The 16,432-nt window shown below is 40.8% G+C and overlaps 1 protein-coding gene across 2 annotated transcripts in view; it reads right to left on the bottom strand.

Annotated features, from left to right (window-relative positions):
• Positions 1-4,289: 4,289 nt before the first annotated feature.
• LOC111268433 (uncharacterized) overlaps positions 4,290-16,432 on the bottom strand; it is a 90,743-nt gene continuing 78,600 nt past the window's right edge. Inside the window, exons 2-4 of one of the 2 annotated variants that reach the window (XM_022847417.2) lie at positions 13,686-13,837; positions 8,396-8,652; positions 4,290-8,062 (exon numbers count right to left, since the gene is read on the bottom strand). In XM_022847417.2, coding sequence (XP_022703152.1) covers positions 7,511-8,062; positions 8,396-8,652; positions 13,686-13,837 — 961 coding nt within the window. In that variant the 3' untranslated portion in view covers positions 4,290-7,510. The remainder of the gene's footprint in view (positions 8,063-8,395; positions 8,653-13,685; positions 13,838-16,432) is intronic. The other variant, XM_022847418.2, reaches the window with a different exon arrangement.

Genomic DNA, 16,432 nt, shown 5'->3' with positions numbered 1-16,432 from the left:
TCACGCGCGCAATGACTTCATATATTATAGTTGAACTAGAAGTGAATTTAATGTTCTTTTCAACGTTTCTTTTCCTTCTTCCCAAAACGTCGACTTCAGGCGCCAAAAAATTAAACTTTCAGGCAAAAAATAAGTGCATCTTACAGCTATTTTATGTTTCACTGAGGCTCTGAAAACTGCTAGGACAGCCGAGGATAGGAGACCTTGGAACTGAAATAATCGCTAACAACGGTTTGCTATGTTCAAAGATAGGCTCTTAGGTCTAGAGAACGTGTCGCTTTCTATCGTCCGAGGTCAATGATAACCCCGGATGGGAATAATTTGGTATTTGGTTAACAAAATAAGCTGCAAACATTAAACTATTGTCGGATGCGTTGTATATGTGTAATTTCATTTGAAATTAGAGGGTCGGACATGCCATGGACTGTATGAGACGCACAAAGAGACGAGGCTTCTCAGCTGTCCCCAGCATCTGACCTGGCGCAGATCAATATACGGCTACGATGATAGGTTTCCACATACAATTTTTACCGGCAATGAGAAGTGGTGTTTTTGCGTCTACAGCAAGCAACGTAAGAAATCAGTAGCTTTACAAAACATGCACAAGTTTATTAAAAATTCAGATTTCCATCTTTAGAAAAAAAAACAAGGAATTACGCAGAGGGCTTTGTGCGCTGGAAAATGCTTGAGGAGAATACACGGCCCGGTTTTCTTGAGTGAACATGGATGTTTAACATAGAAGACGAATTATACGAAACGAAGTCATCCTTTTCGACAACAATGTGATGCCTCATATAGCAAAGATTACTAAAATTGCCTAGAAATAAAGCGAGAAATTTTGTTCCTATCCGCCGTATTCTCCAGACCTTGTTCCGACCGATTCGTACCGCTGTCGGTTACTGGCAGATGAGATTCGTGACCGTAAATTTGACAGCAGCAAATTTTTTAACACTAAATTTGAAAACTTTAGCAAAAAATTAATCTAATTACTAGAATTGGGGTTGTGCAGATCGTCGTGACGCGTGTTAATACTAAATTGTGCTCTAGACATTGCTATGCCAGTATGAACTGTAGCGTGAGGAACACGCGTTTGTGCCGGTAGCAGCCTATCGTCACTACCGCTAATGACAAGGGAAAAGGAGCGAAGCTGACGAAGTCATTGACCAAAGTGCATGGCAAAAAGTGTGACGTTTGGCAAACAGTACGCCGTTGGAGACAGGGGTAGGCACAAACGGGGTTTGTGGCATAAGCGCTGGGTTCGGTTTCGTCAAGGACCGGTATTAGGCCCAGCTTAATACCGGTACGAATCCGTTGTAGGCAACGCGGACACATAAGAAGAGGTCAGGGTAGGATTCGAGGCTTGCTTGTTCGATTTGTTTTTGCCATTTGCGCCATTCACTCGTCGAATATTATGCGTGGGTCTGATAAAACGATACAGGATTCGTACGTGTTCGTAAAGAAGTTTCATGCGTTCTTCAAAAATACGAAGGAATCGTGTCTAAGTGACTTCACTGTGATGTCGATGCCTGAATTTAAGGCCCTTGTATAGCTTGCACTACAGTGGCATATCTACAGAGATATAGATGAAGCCAAACCCTTGCCAGAGTTAATTAGCGTGCGTAGTAAGTAAAGCTTCTGTGCACTATAGAGAACAGAGTCGCTCCTGATCTAATGACCTCAGCTCTAAGGCAGCCAGACTCGGTGGATTACCGTGGGACAGACGATTTGTTTGGAATGCAAAGCTCCTGATGGTGCTCATCATAAAATAATGAGGTCTTGAAATGACTAATGTCAGGATAATGCAATGGGTAGGTCCGTGTTTGAACGGGGTATCGCTAAACTTAACGCGGGGGTAAATGTTCCTGCGTAGGCATTCGTTAATGGGCTCCTGCAAGCCCAGGCTAAAATCGCAATTATTGTCTGCTACTCCGAGGAAACGAGTGGACATGCACGCGTCCAAAAAACTGTACAGCGTTCTCACTTCGGCTTGAACGTATATCTACAGGTCAGGAAGGTAGTGATTTGGTGTGAAATTTGTCAAATTCAAAACCAAGGCGGGCGAACGCAGGTACTCTGACATTTCTAAGGGTACTTTGTAATTACAAAGGTGGTCGATTGCGGAGAGTGCGGAGGTGCGCACGTCCAAGCATCAACAGGTGTGGGTCTTTAGCCAAAGGGGAAACTTTTATTTGAACACCCAGAGCATGCTTTCAAGGAGGAACTAACCCAAGTCGCGGACAGTGCTACACTAATTGTTTATATTCGTATGTGGGTACCGTGACAGAGTGTTACTTACGGCGCGTAAGTTACTTTATACTTCAGCTATGTAAGGACGTAGAGAAAAGCGATTAGACCGATGCCTTTTGTGCGTCTAGTACGTCGCCACCGACATATATTTAGTTCAAGCTAAATGGACAGATCCGGCCAAACCGGTGTCATCGATCTTACAAAAGCTTCAAGACCATATAGGAGCCAGACTTATCCAACTAATTTTTGCTCCCTTGCGAATTTCGAAGCTATTGGGCGAAAGGCACAAGCTAAATTTGCCAACGGGGGCGAGCTACCGTTTCTGTAACTTCTAGTATTTGTGGCGGCGTGATGTTCTCTTCTATATCGTTGAAGTAAGGAACGGAAGAGTGGTCGTGCTGCAAACGATTAATACTTTAGGAAATTCACGAAAAGGGCAATCACAGAGATGCTGTATGAAAGGCAGAGCGTTTATATATAATACAAAGTTGTCGGACCTCGACTGTAACCAACATCGTAGAAGCACGTATACCGGGTCTAACGGAAGTACGTTTTTTATAAACGACACGGACGGTCGTTTTTCGTTTTCAACAGTATTTTTCTACTTTCATAGATGCTTTTTCGACTTGGGTAAATAAATTTGAATTTTTCTTTATGGCAAGTTACTCAGAGATTTTTCTTTAATTATAAATGCGTAAAGGCAGCTGGCTTCCTTTTAAATCTATTTTGGTATGTTCTTATACTCAAAATATTAATGATAGTCTGCAGATTCTCTTGGAAGCCAAATACTGAAAAAATTAACAATTTAGAATACAGGCAGAAATTTGTTTAGCTATAGTCTAACAAGTTTTTAAGTAAATAGTTTAAAAAATACGGAAAAATATGTTAGCTCAGTGCTGGTTCAAAAATATAAGTAAAACTTAAGTTTTCTAGTGATAGTTTGTAAAGAGTTCCCGAGCCCATAGTTTAAAATGCAGAGAAAATTAAGTTTTTTTTTAACAATAGTTTAAAATACAGTTAAACATAGATTGTTTGCGGTAGTTGAAAGTAAATAGTTTAAAGTACAAAATTTGCTTAGCGGGTTAAATAGGTTAAGATAAAGGTAAAATTGATTTTGTTATATAGCTATAGCTGAAAATATAGACAAAAATAAATTTGCTTTACTATAATGCGAAACACATGCAGAATTTGTTAACCATGTTAATGAACTTAAATGAAAACAATTGAGCTAAAAATAAAAATAATAATAAATATTGCTTGAAAAGGGTTTAGGCTACGTCTAGTTTCGATTAGTTAACATATATAATATGTCGTCCACCGAAAAATAAACATAAATCCCTGTGTTATAGGTCAAGATTAGTTTGATCTAGAGAAATCAATACAGACAAGCACAATACAAATACTTAATATATAGACTCGTGAAATACCATAGCTGCATTGCTTTATTATAATGAAGAACCGTTAATATAAGATGGCAAAATGGCCAAGAGGCGGTTGCGAAGACACCAAACTATAAACTACGAGGACGTAGCTAATTGAGGAAATCGGAAATATACAACCAGATGGAGAAATAACTGTAGTATCATGTGCCCCGCCAAGGGCTCTGCTTATACTTACAAGGCAGATCAGAAATAGGACCACAGTTGAAGAGTAGATACAGTCTGATGTAAAGATGACGCGATTGTGCACCTAGAGTTAGATTCGTCTGGGAAGCAGGTAGCACGAAGTTAAAATGAAGAAATATTTTTTTTAGTCAAAATTAGGTAGACCTATAGTCCGAACAGATACTACTCTGGCTGTGAACCTATTTTCTTTCCTCCTAAATAGTACCCACTTTTCCTTATTCTAACTGTAGGCTTATTTTCTCCCAATTGGAAGGCTATGCTCACCTTATATATAGGTGTAATGCAGCCCTATGAATAATAAAGAAGGCAATGCAACCTGCCAGAATTCAAACGTACTTCTTTCATGGTTTCGTTTTTTCTGCAATATATATTACCCTTATAGGTTCAGTGCTACCTAAGAGTAAACGACGCCGCTGGTACAATTGACGTAATTTATTAAGAATATTTATGCTGCTTACGGATGACTTATAACATGGACCTATATACAGTACTTACAGTGCGTCATTCGAAGTAATATAAATAATAGTATGTTTCCACTCTGTTTCCTAGGTTCTAAAACCGACAGCTCATAATACAACAGTGTCTCGTTTTTTTTTTTTTTTTTTTTTTTTTTTTTTTTTTATTATTTTACGCTTAGGGGCTTCCTTTCAGCAGAAAGGGTTATAATAGGCCGTATGAATACTTCAAAAACTTCAATTATCATTTTATTATTGTTATTATTCTGCTATGTAAAAACAGAACACCAGTTTCTGTTATTCAGTGCAGAAACTGGATGTAGGCTAAGTTCATGCACCCAACACGTTGATGCCCTGTAGTTATGGGGTACCGCGCTAAATAAAATGTTTCATTTCGTGAAATGTCCATTTGTCCCTTCTATTATTTTCACTATTTTAATTTAAGTCAAAAATATATTATGCAAAAAGCACAGGCCCATTTTCAAGTGACGGCTAGTTGGGGATCACGTGTTGGGTCGCATTAATAGGACCAATAATATAAGTTGCACGGGCAACTATCTTCAATTGTGAGTGTTTGATGTGCGTGATGAAAATTGGCGAAGTACTTTTTTAATGACATGCTTTACGTGGTTGTGCTGTTTATCAGTAGTAGTATTTAGATTGTGCATACAGGACGGCTTTAGCTATCGCAGTAGTGATATAATCGGAAATACCGTTTGTCAAGCCGGCAGCTTTTTGTAGAGAACAGCGCCACTTAATTTCTCATGAAACAGTGTCAACATAGTTTCTGTAACAATTGTTGTTTAGATGCCCGGCAGTCCACGATATATTGTAAATAAATAAATACGTGGGAGTACAATTAGCTCTTCATTTGGTTTCAATACGTGCTGGCTAGTAGACTCTACCGCCTCGTGCATAGGTGTCGAGAGTCATTTCCTGTCAGATTTTAGCTATTTATAAAATGCCGTATTCTCAGAATGTTCGAGGTTTCGTCTAGAGCATAATCGGCAGCTTTTGACCTTTTTCTGTATTTTGTTAGTTGACCGAACTTAAGTTACTTTCGGCCAACTTGCTAAAAGTTTCTAATAACAGTGCTAGAAAATGGTTAATATTTTGTTGTCCTCTCAGAGGCATAAAGCTTCTATTGTTGTTCGCTCGTGTTGATTCGATCTAATAGACATCTATCAGTGCGCCTCCTATGAATACATGCGTACACACATAACTGACAGACTAATCAAGGGAACAACAGGTGAGACAAGGTGATAATAGGTGTATAATTATGGAAAAATCCCTAGAAGGCTATCAAAGTAAAGGGCACGATAATCACTCCAAGCAACGTTGACTAATAGCTATAAAATAAACGTCATCTCGACGTCCTCTGGTTTTCCCCCATATCATCTATCTAGAGCGGTTCTGTTTCTTTTACGCGTAATCGTTAGCTTTGTGATTTTTGCGTAGTACCGGCGTCTCCCTTTCGCGTCTGTATTGTGCTTCTCGAAACGTTCCTGTTTATGTTTCGAAAAATTCTTGTCAAACAAAAGTTATTGTCCTCTTTAAACAGAAATAAGCTAAGTGGAACTATCTCAATCATTGGCACCTATTTATTTATTTAACTTAATAGGTTACCATTACGGCCGTTTATACTGACTTTTTTGATCGGCTACTTTACTCAGCTTTACTGATTTATTTCCATTGTTCTCAAACATCACATAGGTTGGCGTCAATTAGGTCAAAAGAAAGCGATCTATCAATGGTTGTTTAGTAAGATGCTTCCTGATAACAAGTCACGCGCTTCCTTCTGAGAATAAGTTGCGTATCTTGAGATTTTTCATGATTTTTTAGTAGGTTTTTTACAGTGTATGCATTTGTGTGCATGTGTCAGAATATATATATATATATATGTATATATATATATATAACCATACTTATGTATACGTAACAAATATCATAGACTATGAACATGATTTGTAGAAACACTCTGAACTCCAACGCAGAGTTAGTTTGTCTTATTTTCTTTTATTAACGTCGGCCCTTTTTTCAAGTTGTTCTCATTAATGATGTCCTTTGTCGGTCCTATCAGTCCAGTTATCCTACGAGCCGAGTCCGAATTCGTTGATCTTTCCCTATGACGAACATTTGTTGTTATCGCTGCTGCTGCTGCTGCTGTTGCTGCCGTGATAATCCTTAAAAACACAATTTTTGTCTTTTCGAATCATTAAATCTGACGAACGAACGACAATGGCCAGCTTGCTGTAAGAAGGAGAATGCGAATTTTATATATTCAATCAATAGCTACATTTAGCTACAGCTTTTTCTTCCATATTCCTTTGGCTTCAACTGAACTGGCGTTCCTATGACCCGTTCGATATGTATGATATACGATAGTCTTTTAACGCTATTGTTTTTCTAGTATCGTTTAGTTAGCGACGTTACAAATGCTCTTGACAACGGCAACTCCTACTAGGCCCTAAAAAAACAAGGTACTCTCCAACCCCCTGCGTTTTTAAGCTCGTTTCTGATAATAACAATATAAGCCTTCGATTATTGTCTTTCCTTTTCCTTACAACGTTCCCTCTTGTGATTCCTCTCTCAACGCATATATATATATATATATATATATATATATATGTGTACACGTGAGCTCAATTGTTTCTATGGAATAATCAGTCTCTATGTTTTTTTTCTGTTTGCCAACTCCATCTTTCTATCATGTAATGTCATCTCTATTGATAACGTTGATTTTCTTTTTTCAGTAACTCTTGCTAATATGAAGCCTTTTGGAGCGCTACTGCGTGACTCACTGACATGACACAATTGTCACTTTTTTTTCTGTCAATTTTAGTTCAACTAACACCCTTAGCACCTGTGACAAAATGTACAACTACTACACTTCCAGCTCATATATCTTAGCGCTGTACTATCACCGATTTCGTTATATCCGCGTGTCTTATATATTCTATAAGTAGGACGTCATTAACGTTCCAACGTGCCTCTCTATATGGATGCGTGAGGATGACTATGACATATGGAACGGCGAACGATAACTTGAAGGCGACGAGGTTGGGTTGCTGTCGTTTTCAACTTCCACTTCTACGAAAATGCATAACCTGTGAACTGATAAAAAACGCGTCTGCGCTTGTTTAACTGAAGCTGTCTTTCTTGTTTTTTTTTTTTGTGATGCTTCTAAGCGACCGCAGGGACCGCAGTAACTTGTGATGACGATTTCTTTTCAGGAAGATCAGCGATTACTATTGTACGGTTAGTTGGAGACAATAAACTTTCGGCTGTAGTTGCGGACATCGCCGAACCGGAAACGCTTTCCGATTTTTGAGCCTTATTAGCTTTTTCGTTCGGTATCGGGTCATTCTGAGTCTTGCATTGTGATTGTTGTTGGCCACCGCTATTTTGCATCAGTTGCAGCGACTCTTGAGGGATAGGCAACGATGGAGCTGGTAGGGAAGCCAATGTTTGCTTGAGCTCTTGCAATTTATTGGACATTCGTTCATCAAACCGTGAATCACTTTCGCTTTGAGCTCGACCAATGGCCTGCTCTATGGTCACGTTAAATTCGTGACTCAATGTTGACGTTGCGTCCCGTCCAGCGATGACGTCTTCAATGGCTTCTATGGAGGTATTAAATATATTAATCGCTTCCTTGATGCGATGTTGAGATCGACCTTCAACCGCTGTTAGCTCCATACGGACTGTGGCTAGCTTTCCTGATAGGTCAATTATCTGCAACGATACAGTTTAAATGAAAGTAAAATGTAATATTAGCGTCTCTGAATTTTTTATTTTCCACCAGAGAATTTACATATACTTGTACCGACTTTTTTTTTTACGTTCTGAGCTTTTACGTTCTAGTGTTGAGATATTTAAGCAGTGTATTAAAACGCTAGGACACATATAAAAATCTTTCTTTGTCACACCACTTCAAACTGTCTCAAGCAGCTTTAGAAAACCGTAGGCAAAATAACGGATTTTCCATCCGTTATTTTGCCTACGGTTTATAGCCTAGGCAAAATTCGCTGATTTCGCTGTGACTAAGCGCATATCTTTTTACAGCACCTGTGATTGTAACTCATGGACGGATCCGTTCAGCCGAGAGAGATGGCCAGGCAGTTGGGTATTAACAGCTTCAGCAATACTTCCGCGAATTTGCTGAGCTGATCCGTTCACCAGACTGACGTCCCGTGCGATCTGATTCAGTCTCAAGTTAAGCTGTTCTAACCGCTTGGCTATCTGCGATTGATTAGCTTGGAGTTGGGCAAACCGCTGGTCGACCTCCCGAAACGTATCAAACACACGCTTGCCTTCAGCATCCACTGAAAACATACACAAACACAGCCGGCTGGAGGCGTATACTACATGAGCTTTTTCAGGGAAGGATATGATTCGTCGTCGTTGATATATTCTAGGATAGACGCTAGTGGGTGGCAAAGCAAGGATCCAATGTAGCTCGCAAGCAATGTTCGGCCAACAGTGACGTATTACTACGATGACGTTTAATAACGAAATTTTATCTAATTCTTCAACGCTAATGTTTTCATCTGTCTGCACACAATAAAATTGCATTAAAACCAGTTACGTGAAAATCTCATATAAAAAAAAAAAAAAAACAGATTACTATAGTGTTCTAGGTTTCGACAAGCTTTCAGCGCACCTATTAGTCACTATTACGAACCTACTCTTATGATTCTTGTTTACACGTACGTAAGTTCAGCGGCGTTCAGATGGGCGTGTTTCTATTTCCGGTAATTTAACGACCATTACGCCCATAGCATACACCGATTACTATCATTATTTTATATTTCATTGGACAGTGCACCACTCCACGACCCCACTGTCTGTATAGCCTTCACAGTTACGCTCGATATTGACTTCGGGATGATCACACAGACGCAAAATATTTGCCAGAAAATAATCAGCTTTCCGTTGCGTGAGGTCGTTTACATTTTTTACATCAATTCGAACAGTAAACTATAAACGGGCGTAATAATACGTAAGCCGTCCGTTAACGATATATTATTATTTGTTATTGAAGCTGGCCAGCGTCAGTGACAAAGCATGGTCCACTTTCGCTTGTTATGGCTTACGTATATAACGACCTGTTACAGGAACTACGCCAATCGAGCGAATACAACGAAGTCCGGAAAATGGCCTGACTTCACCACGGATGAGGCACATAGCAGATTCTCGCAACTTTCTTCTGGTAGAACTAATCAACGAATTGTTTCTGCGTATGGTTACAGGTGACGAGAGACCACCGAGAACAATTATATGACATGCGAACCAGAGAAACGCTGATTGAAGAACAACACTGGCAGACAACGATCATGAATATTATAGAGCGACCCATAGGTGTAAGTAAAAAAATAAGGTCGAAACATCCGGCTGCTACGGTCCTTGCCAATTTTCTAAATTGTTACTGTCAGTCCGGCCAATCAACTTTGTGTTTTCTACCACAATCGATATACCGTGTGCCGCCTCTACGTGTCCTGCTTTACATTAAGCGCTGTTCAGCAGGAAGGCGTGATAAAAAAAAAAAGACTATTTCTCCCTACTTCTATCGGTGTATGAAAGAAAACTCGCTCGTAGAGAAATTTGAACCATTATACATTACAATATTTGTTTAGTTTGCCATTTAGACTAGGTCGAGACGCTACGATTTTGGGAAAAGATCCGAAGAAAATTCTGTGAATTTGACTTAATTTTTGAATTACATTTTCTTTTCTATTTTCTGTTAAATTTTTCGTTTGATCACGTGGCGTATTTAGAAAAGTTACCACCCTCCGATTAGAATAAGGTAACGGGAACACACTGCATTTTTTGACGCTGTAAGTTTTTTTTCCTTAAAAGAGTCCTTTCAAAGAAAGACACCAAAAACCTAGTTGTCAGCTTGCTACTGTAGCATATTTCCTTTGTGTTGACTAGAAACTATTCTCATTCCAGATTCTACTTTACTGACAAATAGGCTAGTTCGTCCCGGTTATCAGGTGCGTGAGGCATGAAATTTCAATCGTTTTATCGCAGAAGTGGTCGACCAAAAGGGGCGGGGATCAGAAGAGAACAACAACAACCGTTTGGCCCCTGTCGACACCTTCTAGCAGTTTGAAATCGAAAAGCTACGTCTTTACCAATCTTCACGCCAACAGCAACGACGCTTAACAGACGCGTCGTTAACTGGCTGAACCCTATAAAGGGGCTGTTGAAGCCACCGCCTAATGTTCTACCACAAACCGATGCCCCGAGTGTGTAACGCTGCTGCGACTAATGGGTAGTGGTTAGAGGCTGGGGGCGAGCAGCGGAACGACTGCGGTGGCCGCAATGGTAACAGGGGACACGACAGTTCCGACACACAGTAGTCACTGACTGCAGCGATAGCGGCAGATCCATGATTATGTTAACAGGCTTCAAGAACAACAGGGACAAAACATATGCTAAACAGCCCTCGGCAATAGGCGCATGCAGGAAAGCTTCGTCGTCGTAAAAGGCTCCGTGGAGTCTAAGCTCTCCGCTTTTCTAGCCTATTGCACCTGGGCTTTCCTGCTTTTCGCACAAAAGCTGTCGAGTATATGACCGCAAGTTGGCTCGTTTCTCGTACACTCAAGCCCAGCCTTCTTTTGTTCACGTCCTTTTTCACTCTCGTTTCCTCCATCGATAGCTCAGTGGAAGAAAGCAGTCAGAAGCTGTTGGCGCAAGAAATACTATTGCTATTATTACATATACCTTTTGCAGTTTCGCAACATGATGGCTGAAATTACCGAATTGTTCCCGTAATTGTTGTTCGTAGAAGCTGTAATAACTATAAGTAATACGGTATCGATGCTAGGCTGCGGATCCGATGTACATATATATATATACGGACGCATACATATTAGCCTGTGGCGTTTATGCTGCTAATTATTAAGGTTACTGTTCGCAGCGCCACCGTCATCACCCTTATAACTTGTACCACAGGAATTCTGACAAGTATATACACGCCTAGACGTCCCTGAAGATACCGCAAGATCGTAATGACATCTTGTGAGCTCACTACTCACTAAGAAAGCTCCATTAGAGTCTATCGTGTCTGGAAAAGGCTATGAACATGTTCAGACAGAGTTTCTGCAAATGCAGCCTAAATGCACTCACAGACTTAGCTACCAATTGTGATATATTTGGTACTAAGGTATCGTTAAGATACATTTTTATTGCAACAACTAAAAAAAATCGCATTAATGGATTGTTGGCGTTAATAAGTGTAGATGTATTACTATCTAATACATTAAAGCCGACGACGTGTTCACCTTCAGCCTGCGAAGGCGAAAACGACAAATTAAATGAAAACTATCCCATCAGTAATATTGGCCGGGAATAAAAATACATATCTCTAGTTTTTGCATCAACCAGCGCGAAACGAAGTGTCTCTAAACTCTATTTCGAAACTAAACCATGCACCTTACATAATTAGGCAAACGCGTTCCCACTATGTTACTATAGAGGTTGAATGAATCAAACTTTACAAGCTTTATATAATATAAGAAAATGAGTGTCATTGTGTTAGTAAACTGGCAAGCGTAAGTTCTGGTCAATTGTTGAAATCCTTCTAAGGCTCAGGTGACTATCAAACAGGTTCCTCTCATTCCACTCCGTCACGATGCCATCGTGCACAAGATGGATGCGAATAAAAATAGCAGAAGGGATCGAGATAATGCAAAAGATATAAAGTTGAAGAATATAAAAAGCAAAGCGTATCGTCTGCACCACCTTGCGTAAAGTCTGCGGTTAAACCTTCTCCACATCGTATCGCCTACGTAGATTTTTCGTTGTCGATTTTTACCCCGGAAGAAGGCCGGAGAGCTCTGCCCTAAAGGCAAGCCTGCTGTTACGACACTGTTACAGTTGTCTACGAGCTCACTGTATTTCTACCTTAGGGACTGGTAGAGTAAACGGAACAGATTTCACTCCCAGTCGTCATTTTGATAGTACTAGTGGTAGTGATACTTGTGCACTCGTGAGAACGACGCGACTTTCTAGACAGTCTTTGACTACGCCTTTCACACTTTATCTGCGCACCTTCCCTCGCCTCCTGCGGTCCTTGAAGACTTGCTCGTTTCATTGGCTTCTGGATGAAGCCGCTCATGTGAATCGTGTGCGTTATACGCAGCCATACGTATAAGAAGGCGACGACGGCTCACGAAACGCTGCGGACTATGAAACGTTGGCATTCAGGTAGAAAAAGGAAACAAAGGGGCAAAACGCCGAGTAACGGACATCGAGATGTGAAAACTATTTTGCCACGCAAGTTGCTCATCGAATTCTTAGAACAGCATGCCACCGATATGTCTACGTGAACAAGGGCACTTATCGGCACAAAATAGTCAGGTGCCATGCTACTGCAACGATGTCAAAAGTCTTGCCCAAAATTTAGCCGAGCGCGCCATGTCTCAGATGCCCCATCCAGCATTGAGCCTCTTGAGAACCCCTTTGATATCCGGCTTTTAAAACGATAGTATCGTCAAAATATATGCGGAGTAGGTGAATATAGCACACGGAGCATTGCAAGCTGAAATGCTTCCAGGTCGCTAAAACGAAGAGCTGGTACGCGGAGCAGGTCAAGCCTGTGAGATAAGATCGTTGTTGCTTCCGGCCGCTTTTTCGGTAGAACTGGTAGCCGGCTTGTGTTGATGACTCCTAGCATTTTTCAGCGCTTCTTATACAGTACACTGAGTCCTTTATTTAAAACTATAAACGATTGGGTTTAAATAGAATTTTCAAAATTACTTTATCAATATTAGTTGCTTGTATTGTGGATACTGCCGTCTGCGGTGTCCGCGTCAAGACACAGTAAAAACTAGTTAAGTCATATCTTTAACAGATCGTTGCCTACTCAGTGATTCTTCAATGGAACGGGAAGTTTCTCATATATTGATAGCACCGAACGAACTACCTGATATCGATGTCAAGACCTATTCCCGAAAAAAGGTAATGCCCAAACAAAACATGAATAGCAACACACTCGTGACAGATTAACGGTGTCGTTGGCAATGAATCAATAACAATGTTTGTAATACAGATACTACTAATAGCAGCTCGTTTCGTAATCTCCGAAAACGCAAAATAAACACAGATTCGATGTGGAGAAGCAAAGTATTGCGGCAAACTAAAATCCACAACGTAGCAGAAAGGGACACCGTAATGAACAAAAGTCAAATTTGAAAAGGCCAACAATGTCGAACAGAAAAAATCGCACTTAAAGGCAGAGAACAAAATCATACCGACCTGCAATAAAATCTACGACAATGGCGATGATTTTTTTTTGTTGAATCAAAGGGTGTGTACTGGTGCTGGTTTCATCAGAAAATTCAATGTTCACCTTTTGCAAGATGGTTTCGGAGCAGTGTGAAGTCCTGCTTGAGGCCGATGTGCAACCACAGGAGGGTGGCCGAGACCAGGGTCCCTATGAGAACGATGAGGAACAACCAAGCAGGAATCCAGAGGCCACCGCTACTTCGCCCACTGGAACTTCTTTTGTTAGCAGCGACAACGCCATTAGATTGTAGATATAGGAAAAGCAGTTGAAGAGTAGTAGTGATAAAAGTAATGGCAGTCATTAGAGAATGATAAAAGAAGTGACACCATATGAAGCCAGTGTACAGACATCGCATGTATACTGCTATTATCTATTCGAGCTTGATTTCAGTTCACTCCACAAGAGCAGAGTATCGTATTCGAAGCGTCCCGGCTGAGATCAAAAGGGAAAAACTATATATAGTTATAATAATGCAGAATTAAATGTAGAAAGCTATGTACTGTAATTCTATCCAAATAATTAGTAGAGCAAACATACTGCTTGTACCTTGATAGGCCACCGCTGGGTTAATGGCCTTTTCTGCCACTGACGCTTTTACACAATGGCAAACCTAATTTTTGAAAAATTAAATCGCACTTCAGTCACTGTTTCGTCATAGCATTTTCAAATGAATAAGGAAGCTACTCGCTGCCCCCGGTAAAAAAGTTGATCTTATATTTCAAGCTGACGAACTCGATAACGGTTACCGCTCTACTTCTTTTTGTCGTTCCAAGTACTGATTGTCAGGCAGGTGCCGTACGACAGTTTTACCCAGGCTATCGCTAGATTTTTTTAGTTGACCTCGAGGGGATCTGGGAATTATCTCGATCGATTATATTTTTCACACTGACATTCTCCTAACGTTGGCGAACTGATGGAGCCAATAATGACGAAGCACTCGCTTGAGTAAGAAAGCAGACGCACGCACAACGGTAGCTGGCACTGACGCGTAACGAGCGATACCCACGCTTGATAGAGGGTGCACACGCTACAAGGGCATCACATGCGCCGCGACAGTGAAACATGACCATAACATCACGACCCAACTGCTACAGCAATGATTGCCTACGAGAAGACCCCGCCCTCTCGAACAACAACTAACGACATAGCGAACCCCAAGAAAAGGTCGCTTGTTCCACGTCCAGCAGCAACAAACGTTCCGCGGTCCCCTACCAGTTGATCTGTCAAACGTTTCGCTCAATGCGCCAATGGCGAGTTTTGTAGCTCGGCTTAGGAGCACCGGGGCAAGAGAATACAGGGAGACCGGAGTTTGCCAGACACGGAACAGGAGCAAATTCAGAGCAGGAGAACATGAGAGGGTGTTGCTACCGTGCCAACAACCCAGCTCGCCGTGCCAGAAGAAACGAGAGAAGCAGTCGCACCAGCTGCCGTGGGAGTTGAATCAGGAGGTCGATCAGGATGGAAAGACAATATAGCGACGGAGACGATGAGCACAGATGCAGCAGCAGCAGCAGCAGCAGTAGAAAAAGCAATGACTTTGCAATAATGTGCTATCAACTTGAATCATATGAAGCTGCAAGCTGTGGACCGCTGCAATTGGCGATCATCTGCGGTAGCGACATGCGCTCTGTTATGGAAACCTTCGTTACTGAATGGTCGGGCCCTAAGGAAAAATGCGTTTATCATCATCCATCGATTGTTTGTGGTGCACTGTACATAAATATAATAATGGTAGCAATGCATGCGATAATCACGCGCTTGAAAACAGGTTCGCGGATGGAAACGCCATATGTGCTGACGCATAGGTTCACCACAGCCGCTATACTTTCTTCTTATAAATAACTATCTATATAGAAAACAGATCCTCCTATGCTGCAGAGAATTTCGATAACATTAGGGATTTTTCTTGCGGTTTGATTTATCGTTTTCTGTGCCTGTTTCGGGGTTTAAGGTGTTCTATGGCAATTATAGTACGACTCGCAGTTATGTAACAAGCTGTTTAGGCGTACCCGTAATTTTTATGTTGTTTATCTTACAATTAAAAATATTATTCTTTGGTCGCTATTCCTATAATGGCAGGACTCGCTCCGTTAACGGGTCTGGCAGTAATATAAAGAACGAGACTCGTATAATTCTGTCACGTGACAACAAATCCCCACTCCAGATACAATAGTTACATATTGCAACAAGAAATCCCACAAGTACTAACGAGCTAGACAAATAAGTAGAGAATCGGCACATCATCTGACTAATGTTTTTGTATATTTGTTAGAATGATATCGTCTGCTAAACTTGTTGTAAACAGTGAAAAAATGAGTGGCTTCTATAAAATCTGATGTTATGTGCGCCAAATTAAGAGGGCAACGATCTTCTACGTAGTCTAGTTTGTTGTATCTGCTTTTTGCTCAGATTTGACATTTTTCGACCATTCTCTATAGACCGTTATTCGCCCTGCGATATCTTTCCAATCAGCTTACGGCAGGATACCTAGTACCGCATCATATTGAGAGATATAACTAGTTTGTAACAATAGTAGGACTAAACCATCATTCTCAGTACCTTGTGCTATTAGCTATTTGTTTTTTTTTACGCATTATTCAGATATGTTATTTCTAGCCTTTCCTAGTGTACCTTCTTGATGCTATATCACTTCGTTCGCCTTCCCTCGCTGGGCACAAATACACGAAATAAATTATGCAGACGCCTTCTACCTTTCTTTTCCTCCGGCCACCAACCACTCGACCAGAAAAAGCGATAGACGCGTTTTTGGTGTTGTTATCAGCGAAGGCGCAGTGAGTCCCGATTATGAT

The sequence above is a fragment of the Varroa jacobsoni genome, unplaced genomic scaffold (assembly GCF_002532875.2).
Source record: "Varroa jacobsoni isolate VJ856 unplaced genomic scaffold, vjacob_1.0 scaffold_1283, whole genome shotgun sequence".
In the NCBI taxonomy this organism is placed as follows: domain Eukaryota; kingdom Metazoa; phylum Arthropoda; class Arachnida; order Mesostigmata; family Varroidae; genus Varroa; species Varroa jacobsoni.
This window is presented reverse-complemented; position numbering and strand designations above follow the sequence as displayed.